Source organism: Lepus europaeus, chromosome 4, assembly GCF_033115175.1.
Source record: "Lepus europaeus isolate LE1 chromosome 4, mLepTim1.pri, whole genome shotgun sequence".
Lineage (NCBI taxonomy): Eukaryota > Metazoa > Chordata > Mammalia > Lagomorpha > Leporidae > Lepus > Lepus europaeus.
The window spans coordinates 132944241-132955870 of NC_084830.1; the positions used below are offsets into that span (position 1 = coordinate 132944241).

At 39.1% G+C, this 11630-nt stretch overlaps 1 protein-coding gene across 1 annotated transcript in view; it reads right to left on the reverse strand.

The window, feature by feature from the left end:
- The window catches only part of STK32A (serine/threonine kinase 32A), a 130612-nt gene extending 119207 nt beyond the window's left edge, over nucleotides 1-11405 (reverse strand). The window contains exon 1 of the mRNA XM_062189729.1: nucleotides 11329-11405. Within this exon, the coding sequence (XP_062045713.1) occupies nucleotides 11329-11380 (52 nt within the window). The 5' untranslated portion in view covers nucleotides 11381-11405. The remainder of the gene's footprint in view (nucleotides 1-11328) is intronic.
- Nucleotides 11406-11630: the final 225 nt, after the last annotated feature.

The following is an 11630-nucleotide window of genomic DNA, read 5'->3' on the forward strand; positions in this document are numbered from 1 at the left end:
GCCCAGTCCTTTCATGTTCAAGTTGACATTAATCTGATACTAAAATGCATTATGGTTATTTAATGTTTCTATTCCACCTCTAACAAGAATGTTATTGGGTGTTGAATGCATTCTTCCCATCATCTCCTTGCCGACTGAACCCCCTGAGGTTCCCGGTATCTGAGTGTGGAGGTAGGAGTGGGAAGAGCCTGAGAGACCGTTTCTAGCTGTCCACCCACCAGACAAATGGCAGCCAGAGGTGATGAGCTCTCGGGGGGAATGTCATAGGGCACTCACATAGTGACTATGCCTAAACAGGTCACCAGCCCCTAGGCACACACACTTAGCCATCTCAGGAAAATGCCATAACCATCAACCAGAAAACTCAAGCAAAAAGCTGAGATTCAGCCACTCCTTTTGTCCATTCCCTCTTACCTCATTTTCAAACCATCAATAAGTGATTTTATACTGAAAGTAGATGCTAAATAAACTCTCAGGTTTCCATCTACACTGTGACTCTATTAGCCCAGGCACTATCATCTTTCTGTTACATGAAAATGAGAGTTCTAATGAAAATGAGTTATGATTGATTTTTTCTAGTGTACCTACATAAATCAGTTCTCCACAAAAGTGCTTATTAAACATTATAATAATATATTGCCATTTCACAGATCAGAAAATTCTGTTTCTCTCCATATCACCTAAAAAGAAAGGGGGGGGGGAGGGAGGGAAGAAAAAAGTGAAACCTAAATTTGGTGGCTTTGATTTTTATTAACCAAGTAAAGGAATTTAAAACTATGATGATTTTGATAATAATAATAATAATAGCAGCTAATATTTATAGAGCAATTACTCTGTGCCAGCCACTGAGTACTTCACACAGATAATTCAGATAATAACACTAATAATACCTCTCTTCATTCCCACATCAGCTATATGAGGTAGACACTATCACTAGCCTCACTTTTTTTTCTTTTAACTTTTATTTAGTAAATATAAATTTCCAGAGTACAGTTAATGGATTACAATGGCTCCAACCCCATAATTTCCCTCCCACTCACACCCCCCCATCTCCCGCTCCCTCTCCCATTTCATTCACATCAAGATTCATTTTCAATTATCTTTATATACAGAAGATTGATTTAGTATATATTAAGTAAAGATTGCATCAGTTTGCACCCACACAGAAACACAAAGTGTAAAATACTGTTTCAGTACTAGTTATAGCATTACTTCACATTGGACAACACATTAAGGACAGATCCCACATGAGAAGTAAGTACACAGTGACTCCTGTTGTTGACTTAACAATTTGACACTCTTGTTTATGGCGTCAGTAATCTCCCTAGGCTCTAGTCATGAGTTGCCAAGGCTATGGAAGCCTTTAGGGTTCGCCGACTTTGATCTTATTCCGACAGGGTCATAGTCAAAGTGGAAGTTCTCTCTTCCCTTCACAGAAAGGTTCTCCTTCTTTGATGGCCCCGTTCTTTCCACTGGGATCTCACTCACAGAGATCTTTCATTTAGTTCTTCTTCTTTTTTTTTTTTTCCAGAGTGTCTTGGCTTTCCATGCCTAAAATACTCTCATGGGCTCTTCAGCCAGATCTGAATGCCTTAAGGGCTGATTCTGAGGTCAGAGTGACTAGCCTCACTTTCAAGATGAGAAAACAGGATTAGAGAGGACAGTCACTTACCTAAGTTCTCACTAAAATGTACATATATATATATATATATATATGTATTTCTGAAATTCTTAGGCATAACACACACACAAAGTAAGAAAGAGTATTGTCTTGGAATGAAAAATTTTAATAGGTTGAAGTTTGTGAAAAACTTACTAATTGTCCTCATTTTTCTGTGCTACCAGAGACTAAGAAAACATTACAGGTTGGCACTCATCTACAGAGTGTCTGGGAACCTGTGCGTTAACTTGTAACTCCCTGACACAATGGTGCTGGTGAAGACTGAAGGTCAGTTCCAGGGTATATCACTTCTTATCCACTGAGGAAGAAGTATTGAACTGGCTCACCAGAGCAGATGGCTAGCAGTAAATGGTTGCTAGATGGTTGCTGATAGATGGGGAGCTTGGCAAGCTCTTTAAGAGCGTAACTGGAACTGCCCCAGAGAAGTGGCCTCCGAGGCCAACTGATGGCAGCTATTTGCACCGTTAGCACTTCCTTTTTCATGAAACAGGGCCCCAGGAGGCCCAGCACTGACTGGCATCCACCATTGGTGCCAAGTCTCAGCGGTGGACATCAACAGCTGTTCCTTTCGGCTGCCTGGGCCCCCATTCAGAAAGTCAGAAATATAGTGACAATTGCTTTACAACAGACTGTAAAGTAGAACAGTGAGGCAAGATGAGGGGATCAACAGAAACATTCACCAGTTGTTGGACTCCCTTCAGTTGAGTAAATGCGCTTTGATAGGAAGCGCATTCTGACTAATCACATTTCAAATGCATTGCTTATGGTAACCATTTAACTGAATCCAGGTCCCATCCTATCAAGTAATACATGTTACAGAAATGACATATTTTAACCTTCAAAACACGAGATTTACTGGTCCAAGTAATTCCATTAGCTAATATGAATCAACCAAAAGAATGTCAGTGAAGGGTGAGCATATTAAACATTTACAGAGAACAGATCCCAGTCCCCTTGCCCAGTCTATTTGGTTTAAGGCCAGAGGATTATGAATGGATATGAATGGATATTTGAAAGACTCCCAGAACATGTAAACAAGCATCTGCAAGATGCTTTCACACAAGATTCAGCGTGGACCAAATCTAACCCATCATCTATTTTTGTATAGTTCACAAACTAAGAATGTTTTTTTTTTTTCATTTTTAAGTGATTGCAAAAAATCAAAAGAATTAATATTGGATAACAAGTCAAAAATATTTGAAATTCAATTTTCAATATCCATAAAGTTTTATTGTCTGTGTCTGCTTTCATGCTACAATGGCAGAGAAGTCATGAGACGCACTGTCCATATTGCCCAAAAAGTATAAAATATTTATCGTCAGGCTCACCACAGAAAAAGTTTGTCAACTCCTTTTTTAAAAATTTTCACAAAATTGGGGCCAGCACTGTGGCACGGGGTTAAGCTGCCAGCTGAAGTGCCAGCATCCGATATGGGTGCCAGTTTGAGACCTGGCTGCTCCACTTCTGATCTAATGTGCCTGGGAAAGCACAGGAGGACCCAAGTGTTTGGGTCCCTCCACCCTTGTGGGAGACCTGGATGAAGCTCCTGGTTCCCGATTTCAACTTAGTCCAGCCGTGGCCATTATGGTCATCTGGGGAGTGAAGCAATAGATGGAAGATTTCTCTCTGCCTCTACCTCTCCTTCTCTGTACCCCACCTACCAAATAAACAAATCTTTAAAAAAAAAATTCTCACAAATACCCAAAGACATGGGCTACCCAAATTTTAATTTTATCATAAATATACTTCCAGAAAGGAAAGAAGAAATAATTCAAAAATGAAAAAGAAACCCTGTGCAAGGCTAATGAATTCCAAATGTAAAACCATAAATTTTCCAGTCCTTTTGCCATGGAAACTGAACATAATGTCCTATTTTAGCAAGAATATTACTCCATCATTGGCCTTTTAATGTCTGTGTTTGCAAATAAAACTTTCATGGATCATCATAAAAGCTGAAATCCGTATTTAATTCATGGGACCCGAATTCATGAACTGAGGGCTAACATTGGTTACTATAATAAGTTTACATCTACAAAGACATAATTGTTGGCTCCCTGGAAGGCCATCACATCCATTCTCATTGACGATAGCAGGCTTGGAGTGATAACCAAAGTGTGTCAATATTGACATTGGCTTGGCTTACAGATTTATTTTTTCAACATTGGTAGTTCCAAGGTTTGGATAAAATAAAAAGTTACTGTAACCTAACGTAATAGTTAACAACTAGTTCAGTAGTTCCTAGTTTATTCATAATAATTAGAATGATCTTGATTTAAAAATAATAAGGATGTAGTGAGTTTTCACCAAATTTAACTCCAACTTAATTAGAAACATCCAGCCCATCTCCCCAAATTAAGCTGAGCTATCTAGTGTTTTACTCAATTATCTGAGTAATATGTATTGTCTTCCATCAATACCTTTTTAGGACACTTTGTAGAAGAGCATAAATCACTCTTTATCATGTAATATGGAAATTATATTATTGTATATCACATAAGTTCTATTACAAGTATCTCAAATATGAAAATCTGTTGCCATCAAACCAGCAGGGAACATCAATGGTAAGAAAAGACATTTGCAATAGAAAAAGAGTGGATATGATCATAACCTTTTGTTTTCCAAATTGAGATCCACAAAATATTACGTACCGTGAGGTATTAAAATATTGCTCACAAAATTTCTTTCCTTTTAAATAAGCACGCACAATCTAAGACTGAGATCGTCATGTTAAAAGTCCTTTCAGCTCAGATATGCACATGAGCACTGTGAGTCTCTCAAAGCAAGTTGTCACTTTCCTGAATTTGTTTGAGTAGATTCTCCTAAACTACTAGCTGGGTCTTTGAGGTCTGTTATTTTAGCTTTAAGTTTGCTTGCCTCTGACTTTTCCAATTATTTTACCTAGAGAAATGAAGCCCTTACAACTTAAAATATTACCAAAAGTGATTGAACTTCACGTTATTTATGCTCTAACTAAAAGCTGGGCTGTCCAAGATGACTTAAAATTTTAAGAAGCCATTTCTCACTACAGAATTACTCCTTCAACTTTTTCAATCATCTTAATGCAAAACAATAAATGTTATATAAGATCACAAAAGTCAAAAGTCTGATGGGAAAAGTCTGAGATTCGCTTGCCTATGGATTGGGTACAAATATTCAATGCATGGACATTAGAATAAAGGATTTTCTCAAAGTCATTCATAGCTGGACTCGATTCAATACCCTCTCGTTTCTTTTGGATTACAAATCTGTGGCCAATTTTCTGGGCTCGACATTTTGAAAGATCCCATTTCTTCTGTCACTGAAGATGTTGAAAACTGGAAACTGCCACATATCCTAGGAGACCAGTGTTGCCAAATGAATTAGAACACTGAGTTTTCAACAAGTTCAAAGAATAAAGCAATAATTGAGCTCTTTCTGCAAACTCGGGGCATTGACGAACTCTTTGGAGCAGCTTTTTAACCTAAAGCCAACTTGTTTTAGCTGCAATATTTAAAAAATATTGTACCTTGGCTTACTTAAATCGAATTTCTCACTTCTACATTGTTTGGAAACACCTATTTACTCACAATGACTGTAATGCCTTCGCCAATGGCCTGGATCCTGAATTGTAAACAAGTCCAGTTTCTCTTGTTATTACAGATTTTTTTTCCCCATTAAGCCTAAGATTTCAGTGATTGTACTTTTAAAATGTTGATGGGTGAAATGGTCATTTCTCCATTCAATTATTGTTGATAGCCATTGTGTATATTCCCACAAAACTGCAGTCTTTTTGCTTTTTACTTCTTAAGCTTTTTATTTGGTGAAGTATTATACCTTTTTACATTAATGTAAATTTAAAATATGTTATCTCAAAAACTAAAAAAGAAGGAGGGTGGGAGGGAGGAAGGGAATATCATTATGTTCTTAGACTTGTGTGTATAAATCATATTGAATCTGTTAGAAATTAATTAAAAACATAAAATATGAAAATGTTGATTTTTTTTAAATAAAAATGAAACAGAGAAGCAAAAAGTAAAACAAAACCAACCACTGGCTACAGATAGAGGAAAGAGATATAAAGAAAAAAAGTTACAAACATTAAAAACAAGTCTTGGGGCAGATGTTGTGGTCCATCAGGTTAAGCCACTGCTTGGGATGCCACATACTGCACTAGAGCTTCAGTTTTAGTCCCTTGTGTTCTGCATCTAATCCAACTCCGTGCTAATGCACCTGGGAAAGCAGCACTGAATGAGCCAACTCCATGCCACCTATGTGGCAGACCCAGATGGAGTTCCAGGCTCAAGGCTTCAGTCTTGCCCAACTCAGGCTGCGTGGCCATTTGGGGGAGTGAACGTTTGGGAAGTGAACCAGTGGATAGATCTCTTTCTGTCTTCTCCTCTTGTCGTTCTACCTTTCAAATAAATAAACTATTTATTGAAGAAATAAGTATCACTTGCACTCCTTTTCTTTCAGGAAACTCCCAGTGTGCATCTAAATCATTAATTACCTCTGAGAATATGCACAATAGTTATTAATGAGGGCGATTTTCACTGTGTCTGTTGATCAAGTGGTATTACTTTAATAGTTTGGAGTTCCAATTAGAAAAAGTCAAGTTCATTGATTTTTCACCCCAGATTAAACTGCAATCACCTCAGAGTAGATAAAGGAGGAACTACATGACAGTGTGCTTTTGTGTGATCAGTATGTTGGCTTTGGAACCTCACTGTGGTACACTGGTGAGGCTGCTGCCTGCGAAGCTGGCATCCCATGGAAGAATGCTGGTTTGAGTCCCACCTGCTCTGCATCCTATCCAGCTCCCTGCTAATGTACCTAGGAAAACAGTGAAAGACGGCCCAAATGCTTGGACTCCTGCCACACATGTGAGACACTAGGATGTTACAGCCATCTTGGGAGTGAACCAGCAGATGAGGGAATCTCTCTCTTCTCTCTCTCTCTCTCTCTCCCTTTCCCCATCTCTCTGTTTGTCACTCTGTCACTCTGACTTCCAAATATATACATACATACATACATAAATCTTTAAAAATAACTTGGCTTCTTTTCATGGGTTTTCATTTAGAGTTTCACAAAATTCCTAATATCAGCCATTCTCTCAATCCACTTCAATGAATAGAAATAAGAGTAGATTATATTGGTTATAACATCTATAGAGTCACACACAATCAACTCTGTTTCTTTCAGAAATTGAAGTACACATGCGTATCATGTAATGAAGTTTCAGTCAACGACAGACTGCTCACCTAACAGAATGCACATAGAGGGTGGCCCCATAAGATGACGGTGCCTAGTGATGGTGCGTCCAAGTTCATGTGAGTATACGTTAAGATATTCACCCAGTGATGAAATCACCTAATTGGTCGAATTGACTCTGGTGTCTGATAATGGTTGCCCAGCCTGCGTCCCCTTTCTCTACTCTCATAGAAACACAGATCATTAGTGTGTGGTAAAATTGAGATTTGAATCTGTGACTGCCTTTTCAATATCAGAGTTCATACTCCTAGCCCATAATTCTCCAATGACCAAAACACATAATATAATTAGATAGAATGTAGTATATAAAATGTCAGAAAATTAGACAAAAAGAATTAATATATGATTGAGTGATTCTACACCCAAAGAATTGAAAAGGACTTGAAAAGACATTTGTAAACCAATGTTTATGTCAGCATTTTTCACCATAGCCAAAAAGTAGAAACAATTAAATGTTCATCAGATAATGAAAGGATAAAGAAGATACGGGCCATACATACAATGGAATTTTATTCAACCTTAAAAAGGAAGGGAATTCTGGCACTAGCTACAATATGGGTGAAACTTGAAGACATTATGCTAAGTGAAAGAAGCCAGATACAAAAGGACAAATTTCAATTGCATAAATTACTTAGAATAGGCAAATTCAAAGAGAAATAAGGCCATATCGTGATTACCAGGGATGGGGGCAGTAGAGAATGGGAAATGTGTGGTTTATTTATTGAGTATGAGGTTTCAGTTGGGAAGATAACAAACGTTGTGGAGATGATCAGTGATAATGCTTCTGCAGAAGGTGTGATTGTACTTAACACCACAGACCTGTACAGTCAAAAATAGTTAAATAGTCCACTTTGTTATCTATGTTTTACTACAATAAAGAAAATACTTAGAATTTAGATTTGCACTAAAAAAGCTAAAGCCACAAAACAAAGTCATATCATTTGAAATCCAGTGTGTAAAAGGTGACGTAGTGATCAAATTAGGTAATTTATTCAGCCATCAGCACAGTTCAGGTTATACTTCATTTGCCTAAATCAAAATTAATAGCTCATAGAAGGACTCCTTCCAGATCAGTTGTCAGATGGAACACCATGGAATACAAGTGTCAGGATGAATTCTAGCAAGAACAGCTTATCGCTAGGGATAGTCAAGAACACCTTATCTTATTCCTTAATTACCATTAAAGTAAAAAAAAATCTTTCAGGAGGAAAAAAAACCTTAACATATTACTTGTGAAATTGATTCAATTTTCTTCTCAAAGATATATATTGCGAATATTAAACAATGTGAAGGAAATAGTAGCTGCTTTTTCATCACATATTGGACTTCTTTTCAGCAATATTTTTAAAGTAATTAAATTGACTCATTTTTTTGTGCCCTAGATTCTGTCCCAGTTTGATTATTTATACAAAATTATGAGTATCAGAAATTATAGAGGCCCTACTATTTTTTGATTACTCAGTACTTTTTGTTGTGCTTTTCTTGGCCAGAAGCTTTACAGCAATTAAATAAAATTTTACTTTGTGCTTGATCCAGAGCTACGCGAGGAGCCAAATAAACTCTACAAGATTAACGGAACTATTTTGTAAAAAGTAGATTCCCCAGAAAGGCATGATTTTCCTCCCAAAATCTCAGTGATCTCATAAGAAATAAGGTAATATTGCCATGAAAATAGTCCATTTGAAACACTGTCATCACTGGAGAACATTACAACATAGGGAAATATTTATTCTTCATTTGTTCATTATTTAGACTTGCATTTCCTGTTACTGCACTATTCTTACGTCTCTGCATCACTCGCTTCTCATCTTTCAGGCCTCAGTCCAAAAATCACCTTAGAGTAGGTGGACTCGCGCTCCTACTTCTTGCTGCATTGCAATGGTGTTAGTAAATGGACTGAGAGCCTAGGCCCTCTGGGGAGTACAGACAGGTTGCTGTGCTCAGCTATTGCTGTTAAGGGTGGTGCAGTAAGCTTGCCTCACTGTGCTTGGGGTGTGGACAACAGAACGGTGGTGACTTAGAGGTGTTGGGAAAGACTTGCCTAGTACTGAAGCCTAACTCTTAAAGCTAGCTTTTACAGACTCCCTTACAGGCAGTTTTGACATGGTACTTGATTTCCCATTTGTCACAGTCCCTTGGATGTGTAGCTTTCTTGGGCACCCACGAGAAAAAGGCCTGGCTGAGTCAAAAAGGATTTAAGCAGGTAAAAGGCCACCCTAAAACCTTCAAATGACACACATCCCTAGGAAATTACATCCATGAAGCTGACCTCTCCTTTCTACTCTGCTCTCTGAAGGCCAACCTGATGTGTGAACATTATCTCTGAATCCATAGACAGCCCATAAAACCCAAGCAGTAAAAATCATGCCTAAATGTCTTTCCATTTTAGGGATGGAAAGATCAAGTCACACCCACTGATCTCCAGATCCTTGCTTTTACTGCTCGATAAAACAAAGCCAACATAAATAGCAACAGAAGAGAAAATTTTCTTAAGGTCTTTTCCCAGCAGTCTAGTTTCAAGTTTCCTTGGTACTGTGTTGAGTAGGTAGTAACGGTAGGCCTCAAACTTGAGTGAACAGCTTGAAGCAAAGCATCCTGATTAATCACATGGTTTGCTCCTAAAACAGTCTCTCTCCAAAGATTCAAAACTAAGATTGTGTTCCCCAACCACAGAAAACAGTTATCCACAACACATTGCTAATTTTATCCGGCTTAGACAATGTTTAGACATTTCATTGCCACCCAAGACAACAAACAGAACTTCCCAGTCTCCCTTGTCACTAGGTAAATACATGTGAGTCAGAGTGACAAGTCAGATCAAATCCTTAAAAGAAATGGGCACATTCTGCCCTATTTTTGCTCCTTTCTCATTGGCTGGTATTTGGATGTGCCAGGGAGCCATGCTGAGGAAGGAGAGCAAGGATTCTACCCTAGGAAAAACAAGGTAGGGAGAGCCAGGATCCCTAACCCCATATAGTCACCTGTCACCTGGATTACCTACATCTGGATTGTTCCGTGAAAAAGAAAAATCCATCCACTGTTACTTATAGTTTGTGCTTCAGCAATAAAACTCACATTCTAAAACAACAAATTTTCCTTGATGATTTAGAAATTCCCTTATAATTTTTCAAAATGGCTGTGGAGTTCAAGGTCATAAAAATTTTTGAGCAGGAAGGGTCCTTAAAAGCCACCCAATCCTCTCACCTTATTGTTGGAATTGGATATAAAATGAGCAAATAATTTCTCGAGTCTCACAGGTGGTTGGTAGCAGGCCTGGGGTTAGATCTCCTGTAGTTCAGTCCATGTTTTTCTTTTGTGGTCCAGTTAGCAGAAATCTCTGGAAATTACTCCAGGCGTTCCCTCCCAGAGGCCTGGACAACTCACTCTCTGGGACTGAAATGCTTCTTTTTCCCAGACGACTATAAGAAGCAGCCTTCCCGCAGACCCCAACAAGGCTGCCCAAAGGAAGAAAGCACGACCTGGGAGGCCCAGCCTGGTTCCAGCGTGCTCACTAGAGGACGAGGACTCAAATCTTTACTTCTTGATTTGCTGAACCTGCCGTTGAAACACTTTCTTTTTTCTAAAATAAGAGATTCCTTTTCCTATGACCTATCATTGTAGAATTTGTCTAGGCTACTGAGACACAGCATCTAGAAGTTCAGAATGTAGCTATCTTGTATAACTCCATTCTCAAATATTATGAGTATCGATGATCATGCACACGCTACTGCAAGGCATTTTATACAACAGTTAGCAGTGGGGCTAACTTCAGCAGACAAGGGGACACCACAGGGAATAACAAATCACCTAACCATCCACCATGTTCCCGAGCACAACTCCCTTTGGACAAAGAAGGACACTGGCATAGTCATGATTAAGAAAGCAAGCAAAGGCCAGTGGCCCGGCTCACTGGGCTAATCCTCCACCTGCGGCGCCGGCACCCCAGGTTCTAGTCCCAGTCGGGGCGCCGGATTCTATCCCGGTCGCTCCTCTGACAATCCAGCTCTCTGCTATGGCCCGGGAAGGCAGTGGAGAATGGCCCAAGTGCTTGGGCCCTGCACCCTCATGGGAGACCAGGAGGAAGCACCTGGCTCCTGGCTTCGTAACCACCATTTAAGGGGTAAACCAACGGAAAAGGAAGACCTTTCTCTCTCTCTGTCTCTCTCTCTCACTGTCTAACTCTGCCTGTCAAAAAAAAAAGAAAGCAAAAGTCCTACAGAAAGTAGAAGATAAAATCCAACTGTTAGTGCACAAAGCCCCTGGCTTATCCTTGCACGTCTACCTTTCTCTTTCAAGGCCCTAAGGACCACGCTTCCATTTCCCTTCCTTCTGAACTAGGATTTCATACTCCAATTTCACCACGTTCTGTTTTCCACATACCACTATCCTACACTTCTTACCGTCTTCATTTTCATCAAACACTGGTGGTTTGCTTGAAGTGTTGGCTCCCATGGTCAAGTCTGTTTGGACCTGGTTCTTCCAGTTACATTATCTTGGCAGCAAAACTCATCTTCACTCAGAACAGGTCCTGAAGCTTGGCCTGGATATCTAGGAAAGAAGAAATGGTGTCCTTATATCCTGGTACATTCCAGGAGTCCTGTGTACAGACTGCGATCTCAATACTAGCCTAATCTTTATGATGTAATGGAAATTTTTGATCCTGAAAAGAATGATTTCAGGGAAAATAAAACATCAAGGCCAG